Source organism: Chanodichthys erythropterus, chromosome 9 (assembly GCF_024489055.1).
Source record: "Chanodichthys erythropterus isolate Z2021 chromosome 9, ASM2448905v1, whole genome shotgun sequence".
In the NCBI taxonomy this organism is placed as follows: domain Eukaryota; kingdom Metazoa; phylum Chordata; class Actinopteri; order Cypriniformes; family Xenocyprididae; genus Chanodichthys; species Chanodichthys erythropterus.
Genome location: NC_090229.1, coordinates 22,479,950 through 22,493,589, shown reverse-complemented (window position 1 = coordinate 22,493,589; position 13,640 = coordinate 22,479,950). Strand labels below are relative to the sequence as shown.

The following is a 13,640-nucleotide window of genomic DNA, read 5'->3' as shown; positions in this document are numbered from 1 at the left end:
TAGCCTGCTAGCATTGAAAGCATAAGATCCCAGCCTCCCTTCAAATCGCTATCTAAAGCCACGCCTCCTCCAAAATACATGACCCACACAGCTACTCAAAAGACATAACATTACAATAATAATGAACGTAAACAACATAGAGAGCTTTTACCTGACTGCTGCAGATTAATTTCGGTGTTGACACTGTTGACATGGACGACAGAACATTCATTTTTGAGCTAACTATCCCTTTAACCTTATTCATTTTGAATACTGACAGGTGCACATGATTAAAAAAGCAGACATGCACCAGGAGGTGATGAGGTTTCTTTAGTCAGTAATGTGAATTTAGGTCCATTTTCTGACTGAACAACTGTATGAAGTGACTTGTGGTCTGTTGTTGAACTTGACACCAACTTTATGTCCCTTAGTGGATAATTCACCATGGGATTTTACTAGGTACACTGTCGTGGAGAATTTGATAAAAGAAATGGAGATGAGGGTGTTTTTACAGCAGCTTATTAGCACAAAGAGAACATAAGACAAACAACTAAAGGAAACGGTTTCCTCAGTTATTATTTTTAGATTTCAGCCATTAACTTCTTTAGAGGCAGCTGTGTGTATTTGTTCTGACCTTTTTGTATTGAGTACAGGCATAATGGCTGCTCTGTGTCCATAACACTGAACGAAAACATCACTTCAGTAAGCCCACGAGAATGACGCTTATTTAACACATCTTTATGCATTTAGGAATGAGAGAGAAAATTGGAGCCAGTGTAGCCTTTGATAATTTCATTACTCAGATTCTCCCATATTTCTTTCTCTCTAGATCTCTCTCATTCTCTTTGGCTGCAGACGGCAGCTGGTTCCTTTCGGAGTTTACAACTGGAAACAGCTGTAATGAGTGCCACATGTGCAACTATCCCCCACAGAGCAGCAAAAAGATCACCAATGACCTACATCTGCCTCAAACCAGTGTCTGTTTCAGTGGATGCCTCATGGGAGCTCGGAAGATTAAACTAGTAATAGATAATAGACAAAAGACCACAGCAGAGGAATACAAGGTCAACTATGTTCAGATAACGGTCTAAGGTTTGAAAGGTACCCTCGAAAGGGAACATCATAGCCAAAAGGATCCTGAAACCAAATCAAGTGTGACGAACCTTAATGGGAGGCAACAGACAGGCTTCCTCTGGAAGTTGAACTGTCATGTTTCAAAGATTAGTTGTGGAGGAGTGTTGGTCGGGAAGCAGAGATGTGAAAAGGATGTGGAGGTCAGCTGAGGATCAGCCGAATTCCAGCTTAGCACCCACACTGTTTGAATAACTGATGGTTTAAAGGGACAGTTCAAATAAAAATAAATAATAAATTACCCAAAAGTCCTCAATCACTCACACTCATGTGGTTCCAAACCTGAATGTCTTTTCCTTTTGTGGAACACAAGAGGAGAAACATTCAAGAATCAGCTCATATACATATAATGAAAGTGAATGGGGACTCAAGACTGGCAAGCTCCAAAATGGCAAAAAAGCACCATAAAAGTAGTCCATGTGAATCATGTGATATGATCCCCTATTTTGAAGTTCCCATTCACTTTAAAGGGTTAGTTCACCCAAAAATTAAAATTCTGTCATTAATTACTCACCCTCATGTCGTTCCAAACCCGCAAGACCTTCGTTCATCTTCAGAACACAAATTAAGGTATTTTTGATGAAATCCGAGAGGGTTTTTTTAATTTTATCTCCCATAGAAAGCAATGAAATTACCACATTCAAGGTCCAGAGAAGTAGTAAAGACGTTTTTAAAACGTCAAGGTTCAACCTTAATGTTATGAAGCGACGAGAATACTTTTTGTGCGCAAAAGCAAAACAAAAATAACGACTTTATTCAGCAATTTTCCCTCTTCCCTGTCAGTCTCCTATGCAAAAAAACTCTCGGATTTCATCAAAAATATCTTAATTTGTGTTCCGAAGATGAACGAAGGTCTTGCGGGTTTGGAACAACATGAGGGTAAGTAATTAATGACAGAAATTTCATTTTTGGGTGAACTAACCCTTTAATTATATGGTAAAGAGCAGCCAATACATTCATCAACATTTCTCCTTTTGTGCTCTACAGAAGAAAGAAAGTCTTACGGGTTTAGAACAACATGAGGGTGAGTAAATGATGACAGAATTTTTATTGGGTCGACTGCCCCTTTAACTTGCTTTAGATAACCTGCCAAATGTGTTAATTAAATTCTTGAACTAATTTCCAATGGTTTTAATTTCATATATTCACTGGAGAATGTCTAACACCAAATTAAGGGGTTAATACATTTGTCATTTGTCAATTCTCTCAAAGGTGGCCTACAAAGGTTCTCCATATCACAGACAAGACTTTAGTCACCTATGACAAAAACAGAGCAGGAGATCCAGACTAGACTGGATCTAGTTACACTTGCTCAGACACTCTTGCTGTTAGGTCTTTCGGATTGAAAACACCTGTGGGCAATGTCCATATGCTGGTTTAAGTGGTGTTGATTGCAAAGTTAGGGATATTGTATTAATAAATATCCCATCCCTCCATTCTCTATATTGATTCAAATGACAATTTCCTGCATATTTCTGTGACTATGTTACATTTCTGAATAATTTGTGGATCAGTAAGAAAATCACTATTGTAAAATTTAAAGGTCTTCAAAGGGGTCAACGTAAATCAAATCTAAAGTTAAAAAGCTAAAGCTTGTTAAAGTAAAGTAAGTAAAAATTAAAATGTAATGCACAATGCATGACACCAGTAATGATTTTAGTGGCTTTGCAATGTACAGTAAGCATCTTTCCCTGATTTAGCTGTATTATAAATAGCAAGATCTTCCATCAATAATAAAGTGTCCTGCCAATAAAGTCAATACCAAAATCTCCACCTTCACCTTGAGTTTGGCCGGCCTGAGGTTTCAGCCAAACCATTAGACTCTTTAAAGCACCGCCACCGCCTTTAATAAAGCTTTATCTGCAAATCACTCCAGTGATTAAGCTGAGCCCTGTCCTTTGTTTAAGTAGTGCCTCCTTCTTCAGCTCCACAAAGAGCTGTCTGTTGGAGACGTCCAACCTGGACCCTGGACAGGCAGCTGTGCTGGATAGAGCAGGCATGATAGATCATATCCGGGATTACTAAGTAAAATAAGCCCTGCTCCCTCTCTTTGCCCCCTTCCCCTCCCCCCAAAAAATGACAAAGCGCTGTGTGTATTTGATTTGGCTGTTGCTTACTTAACTCCTATCAGAGAAGAACCATTCAGGTTAGATGTGGAGAACAATCTTAAGGTTTCTGCTGATTTACGGATTTGCCTTCATTCATTTTTCAAAATCCCACCCATAGACTAATCAAAAGTAAAAAATGCATCTGACATAGGAATGTGTTTTCATACTTGGACCTAAAATGTTGGAGAATTTATGAACATGTATTAACTGGGGATGACGAACACTGGTGTACGGGACACTGCAATTGGCACTGATTAAGTGTGACTGACTTCATTTTGACTATGTTTTTTTTTTTGTACACTACATAAAAATTTATTGAAGCAGCATATAGGGTGAATTTACAGAGATTAACAAAGAGTTGCTGTAGCTCGCCAGAAGACACTGAAACGTAGAAAATATTATAACAGAACAAATAGTTCAGAACCGTTTCGATAACACTTTACAATGAAGTTCAATTTAAACAAGAGTTGAAGCATTAGATTTCATCAAATATCAATGAACAACACTTTTACATAATTTATCAATCTTTGTACTAATACTGTACAAGTTTAACATTTGTTGTAAAATTACCATAATTTTTTTATATTATGAACACACAATTGTATTTGTTTGTTTGTTTGTTTATACAAGACCATTTAAAATATGTTGGTGTTTTAATTCTTCTTTTTTAAGAAATTAAAACTTTTATTCAGCAAGGACATATTAAATTGATCTTGACAGTAAAAATATTTATAATATTAAAAAAGTTTTATTTTAAATAAAAACTGTTCTTTTGAACTTTCTATTTATCAAAGAATTAAAAAAATAAAATAAAAAAATATTACAGTTTCCACAAAAATATTATCAGCACAACTGTTTTCAACATTGATAATAATAAGAAATTATTCTTGATCAGCAAATCAGCATATTAGAATGATTTCTGAAGGATCATGTGACACTGAAGAATGGAATAAATTTAGCTTTGCCATCACAGGAATAAATTATAATTTAAAATATAAAACATAATATTAAAAATGTATACATTTTATGTATTTCATATATTAAAATGTAACATTTTATACAAAACTTTTAATTAACTCTGTGAGCAGAACAAATTATTATTCAACAACATTTTTAAAAAATGTACTGAATGGTAGTATGATATGAATTATGATTTGTTCATTGCTAGTCTATGATACCTAATGCTAACAAATTAAAACTTTTTGCAAATGATACCATTTTTGTTGCTAACATTTACAAAAAAAATTTAAACCTCCAGCACTAACACTTGCCCACCAGATTTACACTTTCTAAATGTTTGAAGTCCAGAAACATACATAAAATATTTATGTGGAATACATAAAATGCATACTACAGAGAAAACTACTACATCATTTAAAGGGCTAAATTGTCCTCCGAATCTCAAATATTTTCACAGACAGCATTAGAAAGACTTCTTGGTGAATGTCTGGGGGGTGAAAGTAAACTTGCAGAGCACTAAGAGCAACTGTGTGACCCTGACCTTGAGACAATTCTCACAGAGCAGCAGGGCTGTTGGAGAGTGTTAACAGCTTGAGGTTGCCCAGTAATCCTGAGTGCAGACACTCTCACCAACAGGTACAGGTGGGAAAGCACTCAAACACAACTACCATCAGCTACCCACCTCCACAGGACCATAAATCAATAACATACACACACACACACACACACACACACATATCCAATGAAAAATACACATTCTCAAACGTGCTTTTCTTTACTTTTCAGGCCTTTTTGCCTTGTTGTCTTATGGATTACTGTTTCCATAGTTGTTGCTGGAAGACTCCAGCTCTGCCATGTCCTGTGTTGACATGCATGATACCACTGTTTCACAAAGAGGAAGGTCTGCTTTCTTTCATGTCTGACTATGACTGAACATGCTTCCTTTTTAGTCTCTATAGTCCATACCATGAAACACAGACTGAAGAATGTGCCCCTTCAGGACATTTTTTTCCAAATAAATGTTGTTGTTTTTTTCGTTTTGCTATTGAGTTTGAAAACATTTTGCTTGAGAAACATTTTTTGTGATTTTGTATGTGTGTGTGTTGTGTGTGATATTTTTTTTTTTGTGAATCAAAACCTTGCTGGTGAATATATATATATTTTTAAATGACGCCATACTAAACATACACATCACAGCACTATACTGTTCTTTGTCCCTTTTTTTATTGGTTTTCCAACTTACTTCTAACTGAATTTCCAGCATGTGAATTTTTTGAGTGTGTCTGCAATTTTCATACATATGAATGCCATATGAGTTCATGCGTCTCACCTCATTGACTTGCTGTTTGTCCAGGTGAAAAATTTGACCGGAGCTGGTGGCAGCAATCTCCTCATAAGCTCTGTATCCCGGCTGGGAGCGATCCCCGCAGTCCCCCGTCAACACAAACACAACCTGAATTCAGATGGGACGTTTATGAGTGTGAGTGTTTGGTTAGGGGTTGGGTGTTGGGGTTAAATGTCAACACTGGGGTATATTCCATGAAGAGCAGATGGATTTTTCAAATGGGCTGTGAGATATTTAGATTTATGGCTTACAACTTCACAACCTTAAAGTTCAATATTTAAAGGTGAAGCGTAATTTCTGCGAACTGAGAGGAATTACAAAAAGGCTCAAACCAGTTTTCAAACTACCATCAGTACCTGAGACTGTCGGAGCTGTACTAACTGAAGAACATCTCTCTTCAGGCGATAATCTTTGGCTCGGGCATCAGTGAAAACATAGATGAAGGATCCAGGTAGCGAGACCTCTAGAGCCTTCTTGATGGCCCCAATGCTCATCTCTGGACAATCCCCTCCACCCTGAGATAGAACAACAAGGCCTTCATCATTGACATCAACATTTATGCACTAACCAGAGCACAAGAAAGCACACATTGTATTGGCTCAAGTTCTAGTACTTACTCTAGAGCCCAAAGGGACAATAAGAACAGAGCCCTAATAAAACTGTAGCGCTGAAGACAGATCAGGTGCTGAGATGAGCCAAGATTCTCAGCAGGAGCCATAGAGAGCAAATAAGAACACATAGTACAAAATATGATTCAATGATGATTTATGAAGAAAGAGCCCGATGGCTGCTGTGTCTCTTGCTGCTAAAGAATACAAGTGTAAACACCTAACCAAAGGTTACTAGGGAGGTCTGGAGGTTGACAGCAGCATTTTAGATAGAGGTAGCGGATGCAGGCAGAGCAGAGCATAATGATAATAATCGAATTGTGGCAAAACGAAAGTCTGTACTTCGTTTCAGCCAGTTAATGCAGATTGAGAAATTAAGAAATTATGCTTAACTGGAGCACAAATTAGCTGCAGATGATTTGAATATGTACAATTGACATTGTATCAATCTATCTCCGTTATTCACATCAATAACCAAACTATATATATATATATATATATATATATATATATATATATATATATATATATATATATATATATATATAAAATCAATGTTAACAATGACCGGAAATCGAGGGTAAATCGCATATAATGTCATTTATAGGCGACGCACGGACATGGTCAGTTAAAATATCTTATTTCTTTGGATTTAAACATTCTTGGAAACATTTAGGATAATGTAAGTACAAACGTCAACAAAATATATAGTGGTTTTTGGATATTTTAATCTACATGGATATTTTGGATATTTTACATCTTACATATTGTGCCTTTAATTCATATTTTTGTATTATTGCATTTGTCCTATTGTCCACACTGTACATTATAATGTTGTGATGTCTAATTGCACTTGTAGCTCTTAAAAATATAGTTTTTTTGTTTTGTTTTTTTAAGTGTTTTATTTCTAATTTATTTTGACAAAAAAGAATAAAATTTCAACATCAGCCATTCATCAGTTCATCAGCCATTAAAATAATTATTGGTTTATTAACATTAGCCTGAATTTAAATCACTGACATGATTGCTGAATCCCTATAAAAAAAATATATATATTTCTAATTTCTATTTCTATTAAAAAAAAAAAAAGGTGTTGTAAATTATAAATACTAATAAGTAGGTGTTATAAATATTAATTATATTTTATAAACATTCTCAGCTGGTCTGTTTTGCTGAGTTTAAGGGGATTTGGAGCATTTGTAAACTTAACCTTGTAAACCATCTGAAAATCAGCTTGGTAACCAGCAAACTAACTAATATAGGAGAATTCCTATCAAATAAATTACAATACAGAGTTATTTCATCTCTGAAAAGTTGCTCTTTTATAGTCTGGTGCTCACCTGAACAAACAGCTCTTGAAGATCCTTCTGGAACTTCTTGGGGTCAGTAGTAATGGAAACAGGACCGATGTCTGATGAGGAAAAACAAAGAAATCAAAAAACATCTAATGTTTACATATTAATTGTATGCAAAAGCTGAAGCTTCAGGTTACCATATTTTTGGAGCCCTTCACTGAGTGCTTGGAAAGTCTATTATAACACCTCAACAAACAAATCCCTGGGAAGTAGGAGTTTTGAGAAGATTAACCTTCTTTACCCTCAGTAATGAATTTTAAACCATGAGGATTAGGTCCAACTAAAGACCCTTCCTAAGATACGACCCTACTAAAGAGTATCTCAAGTTTGTTTCTAGATCAGACTAACAAACTAGCTACAGACCCAGCCAACTCCCAATCACGAAACCCAGATTTGTCCCGGATTCTACCTCATCAACATCTGCGGTTACAAATGACTATCCTCAAACTTTTGACAGCTGAGAAAATAAATTACAGACCATGCAAAATTCCAGCAGTCCTCATGTGATACCAGACTGGGTTCATAACCTCATTATGTCATTGTTTAGAACTGTCATCATCCACCTAGATAATCTCTGACCCCTTCCCCTTTCTCTACTTTATCTCTTGTTTCTATCTCCCCCTTTCTTTTGTCTTAGGATGAATTGTGTCCTCCCTGAATTTGGCACTTATTTGGACTCACTCAGAAGCTGATTGATTAGAGAGCTGAATATACAGCATGGATGAACCAGCATACAGAAGATACATTGTTTATGGTCAAAGTATGGGTCTGATATCCCCACATGGTTTATTTATTACTCTGACAAAAATCATTTTAAAGGTTATTAAAAAATAGAAGACAAAGAGGAGGATTAGAATTTTGACAGTGCTTTGGGAGAATAGACAAAAGTGAAAAATTTTGGACCATGTCTGACGGGAAGTCTATCTTCTTCTGAGAGCGAATGGGACAGATCAATACACCATTATATTACAATAAAAAAACGTTTAAGTTATGATCTTAAGCACTAAATGCCAACAAACTTTATATTGAATCCTGTTATATTATAAATAAAATTACATTGTATTAATGATATTTTGTCAACATTAATATTAATATTTTACAGACATTGCTGCTATCCCAGCATGGTCAGGCTGGGCTGATTTGATGTTTTAAGGGGGGCATTCGTAAACTTAAATCCAGTTATAACCATCTCTAAATTAGCTTGGATCAGCTTAAACCAGCTAAGACCAGCAAATTAACTAAGGTTTTTTGTCAGCTTATATTAATTATAGATTATATTATATTAAAAAATGTATTTATGATATTTAAGCAACATTAATATTAGTATTTTATAAACATTTTCTGCTGAAAAGCACAGCATGGTCTGTTTGCTGGTTTGGGGGTGGGAGGGTTGTTGAATTTATGAACTTAAAGTTCCCCTGGAGTCAATAATGTTATCCCTTAAAACTCATCTTTGATCGCCAAAATTACATATTTAAACATTTTTTCTCTTAAAATTGCCTGAATGTAACTCTACACCCTTGTCTCATTTCAATGAATCAATGAATATGCAAATTAGCCCCGCCTCCACTCATTCACACCAGCTCAGAGATCCACTCGGTCAACTTACTGAAGTAAAATCTGCACAATGGTATTTCTCTTTACAACATCGGACACATAACAAATCTTTTGTTTTGAATCAGTGGTTCGGAGCATGTATCAAACTACGAGGCTTCGTTAAACATTAAACAAACGAGGCTTCGTTACATCATAAGTGTTTCGAAACGTTTTGAAATTTCACTGGTTCACGTGACTTTGGCAGTTTGATACACGCTCCGAACCACTGATTCGAAAAAAAAGATTCGTAAAGCTTTGAAGTTTCATGAAACAGTGTTTTTAAATCACCCATCACTAGATATTGTTGAATAAAGTCTTATTTTGTTTTTTGGCGCACAAAAAGTATTCTCTTCACTTCATAACATTAAGGTTGAATCACTATAGTCACATGAACTGTTTTAAATATATCTTTAGTTCCTTTCTGGGCATTGCTGTCAATGGAGGCCTCGCTGAGCCATCAGATTTGATCAAAAATATCTTAATTTGTGTTTTCCGAAGATGAACGAAAGTCTTAAAGGTGTGGAATGACATGAGGGTGAGTAATTAATGACAGAATTTTCATTTTTGCTTGAACAAACCCTTCAATATGATTAGCCTTTTGTTTGACTATGTTATCAAACAGCTAATAATGTGTTGCTAATGTTACACGAACCATGTTCCTGTTCACCATCTCAGAGTCAAGACAGCTGCCTTCTAACAATCAGTATCCTAACAAACGTTTTGAAAAACTCAGAACGTCAGTGGAGAAAGGCATATAGTTAATCATAACATCGCAATATACATCATACACCCGCCATCTTGCTAAATCGACACGATTTTTCATATCAACATAAAAATAAACCGGGATAACCTGGCTTCTCTCAAGACTCCCTTGCTAGTTCGCTGTTAATGATATGCTAAAGTCTGCCGGCACATTGATGTGATTGGTTACAAGGTAGTTTGTGACGTCACAGACACCAGCAATTTCAAACCGCGGGTTTGGGACTGTCTTTTTTCACTGCAGTTTTAAGGAGAAAATACTCAGCAATGGAGCCGACATATGAATTTGCACATGGTTTGCCTTAAAGCATATTAAAAACACCACATAGACATATAAACAACATTAAAAACTTGATTTTCACCACAGGTGGTCTTTAAAACAAGTTAAACCATCTGTTAACCAGCTTGAGAGAGAGTCTAGACCAGCTTAAACAAGCTAAGCCTGGCAAATAACCTAAGGCTGGTTTGGTTTATTTATTTATTTATTTTTTTGCATATTTTATAATATTAATAATAATATTAATAGATTAATTATATTTTATCAACATCAATATCAATATTTTATAAGTATCCTCTGCTGTTTTGCTGGTTTAGGGAGGTTTGGGGCATTTGTAAAACCAGATAAACCATCTGTAAATCACCTTGGAAGAGCATCTAGGCTAAACCAGCTAAGCAAACCCCCCCCCCCCCCCCCCCCCCCAGCAGGGTTAGAAACATCTACACTTACTAAAGAACCGAACAACTCATGCAGCAATCCAACCAGCTCTAACATTCATTTTCATATTCTGCACTTTCTCCATCCCTCTCTTAGCTGTGAGGGGCCATTAAGTTGCTGTCACGCCTTTCTGTCTGTCACCGGCTGTCTTTGTGATCTCAGCGGTTTACAAGGTCCTCAAGAGAACTCTACATTAAAAGGTGAGGGAAAGACTGGCACCATCCCCCTACCAGTCTAGGACTGACGTCTCTCCTCTGACTGGGGGGCTGGGTTGACTCTTCCGGAGAATTGGATGGAGGACTGGGGGTGATTGTGATAATTACATACTACCAGACAACATGTGCTTCTCATCAGCTCTTTGGGCACCCTACCCCCCTAAGGCTAACAGATAGTTGGTTTGAACCAGGCTAGATTGTGTAAGTGTACCTGAGAACACAGTACTCTCGCCGCAGTCTGTAAGCAGATGTGGAATTTAAACAGATTTAATGAATGTGACAATCATACAGCGATAGAAACTGAAAAATGAGGACATGGTTTACAGATTAACCTTTTCAAAATTCACAGAACAAAAGTTAAATTGCAAAAGTAAAATAGTATTTTGTTGTTTAAATTTTGCAATATAACCATTTGACTTGACACCTATTGGTCTGGATGCATTTACTAACTGCTGTTGTTTCACACCCAAGCTGTTTGTTTATCTTTTGTTCCTTTCCGTCTATGTTTATCTTCATCACATAGGGTACTACACACCCCCATATAAGAGACATTATTGGATTAAATGTCGATGTTGTTGATGGTTTGTGCAGTTACATGGGAGAGTTTTAACTATTCAATTCATACTTCGATTACTAAGTAATATAAAGTAATAATGATATTAGTAGGCTATTGTAGAAGTAACTCAGTAATGGCTGATCATGTGACGTTAATGGCGACACCCGCGACATGAAAAAATAAAACATCTTCACCATTCTCTAAAGTACTTTTGGCAAAAACTGACCCCTCCAACATGATTCTAAGGATCACTACCTTTCAGCGGTCCCTACTGGTGAAAATGTTCCTAGCAGCACAAACACCTTTGTTCAAATTAGTTCATTGACATTCTTTAGTGCTTGGCCAAACAAACTTCTTAAAACTTTCCTCCATATGGAACTTTAGACATTAGCTATATTCGATCAGCAGTTGGCCTTTTTATTCTTCGGAATCACTTTTATCAGGCAAATGACATGAATGATTCATAATTTACAGTATCAGATTGAAACATGGGATTTTGTAACTACCTGGATCATGGAAAGGAACCAGCACGAAGTTCTTGATTGGTCTTGTTCTGCGGCTCAGAGTTCTCTCCAGGATCCGGGACGCACCATCTATCACCTGTTTGAGATCGTCGTACATAGAACCGGTAACATCGAAGACAAAGGCCAGTGTTGAAGCGCTGTCATCCGCGCCGGAGTGACTCTTCACCGGCGGAACGGATGAGGAGCGCGCGCTGATAGTCAGCGCCAAGATGAGGAAATTAGCAAGAAACCTATTCATTCTTGCTTGAAATTCATTAGACCACTCTGTTAAACGTGTCAAACAAACATATGAAGAAATAATCACCGTAAAATGAATTATAAAAATTAAAGCAATTTAAACACGATGATGTGGGAGGAAAAAAAAAAAAGAGAGAGAAAGCAAATTAATTTCTAAAGAAAAAATAAAATAAATAAATTGTCCCTGAAATTTTCAACCCAGTCGATTGAGTTCTTATAAAAAGTTCGATAGTAAATAATCCGACTCGCGCTGGATGAACGCTACATGGAGTAAATTCCCTAAGTCTTGTCCCATCCTTGGCTGAGTTTCGGAGAAAACTTGTAAGAAGCGCGTGGACCCTCTGGAGCTGAACACTGCAGAGTTGGGGAGGGGTGTGAGGAGTCCTTACAACCTGATTTTTTGTGTGTAACTTGACCCGACTGTGACTCCCAACCCCATCCCACATGGCCTGCTCAAACCCGTGCCAACTGCCATGAGACAGAGATGGAACTACTGTATTACACTGTATATTTTTGTGCCCATCTTCTATATTACAATAACAGTGTCTATATACGATCAGCTCTACTAGATAGAACATTTGTTTATACTCAATCAGTATAGCCTATTACTTATGCAATTACTTTGTTGACATTGACATGTAAAGTGTGACTGGAGGAATTGATGACACTGCATAGTGAAAGCGGGGCAAGTTGTCACACTATTTATTCTAGTAGCTTTTGAGGTTTCATTTTGAAAGTCAGTTTCTGTGTAAACACATACCTTAAAGTTTTGGCTTCAAGAAAGTGGTTCCACTGTTATTTCCGTGGGGGGAAAATTATCTTTTGTTCATTCAATACATTATGAACCAATGTCACAATTAAACCTGCCATTAAACAGTTTATTAAAGGCTTGTAACCTATTTTAATCAGTAAAACAATTCTGAAATTAATATAAAAAATTAATATTAACAATTAATAAATTGATTATATTTAATTTAAAACAACTTACCCTGAGCTGACATTTATATATAAAAAAGGACCTTGTCCTAAAACCACACTTCAACATTTCATTCAAAATAATTGACTTATGTCAGAGTGTAAGCCAGTGTGGTTTTATTTTGTTCGCTTGTTTGAACACAATAAACCACTTTCCATTCCATTGTGGAGTTTAGAGAACAGAATGCACCAATGTTGTTCTAATTTAAGAGGGTTTGAAACTAGACAAGACCGATAACAGAAAACATTTCCATAACAAGATCTTTGGATTGAAACATTACTAAAATATAGCCTTTGTGGCAACTATGCCCAACATCCCTGACATTCCTCTCGGGAGTAATATTTAGTGCATGGATAGGGTTAAAATAATTTTACGTTTATTAATAGAGTGAGTTTATACTCAGCTGCCACACATCTAATAATATACATGCAATTCTCTGGACTTGGTTTACCATGCGGCATAAATGACAAGGCTCCAGTAGAGGCATCCCTGATGCTTTTTGAAAGGAAAGACTCCGGATATGCCTTGACCCCGTTGTATATCCGGATAAATTATGTTGCTATCAGGAATTCTCAG

At 36.4% G+C, this 13,640-nt stretch overlaps 1 protein-coding gene across 2 annotated transcripts in view; it reads right to left on the bottom strand.

The window, feature by feature from the left end:
- hmcn2 (hemicentin 2) overlaps positions 1 to 12,573 on the bottom strand; it is a 92,589-nt gene extending 80,016 nt beyond the window's left edge. Inside the window, exons 1-4 of one of the 2 annotated variants that reach the window (XM_067395071.1) lie at positions 11,834 to 12,573; positions 7,472 to 7,542; positions 5,880 to 6,038; positions 5,509 to 5,631 (exon numbers count right to left, since the gene is read on the bottom strand). In XM_067395071.1, coding sequence (XP_067251172.1) covers positions 5,509 to 5,631; positions 5,880 to 6,038; positions 7,472 to 7,542; positions 11,834 to 12,089 — 609 coding nt within the window. In that variant the 5' untranslated portion in view covers positions 12,090 to 12,573. Of the gene's footprint in view, positions 1 to 5,508; positions 5,632 to 5,879; positions 6,039 to 6,140; positions 6,248 to 7,471; positions 7,543 to 11,833 lie in introns of those variants that run through there. The other variant, XM_067395072.1, reaches the window with a different exon arrangement.
- Between the last annotated feature and the right edge of the window lie 1,067 nt (positions 12,574 to 13,640).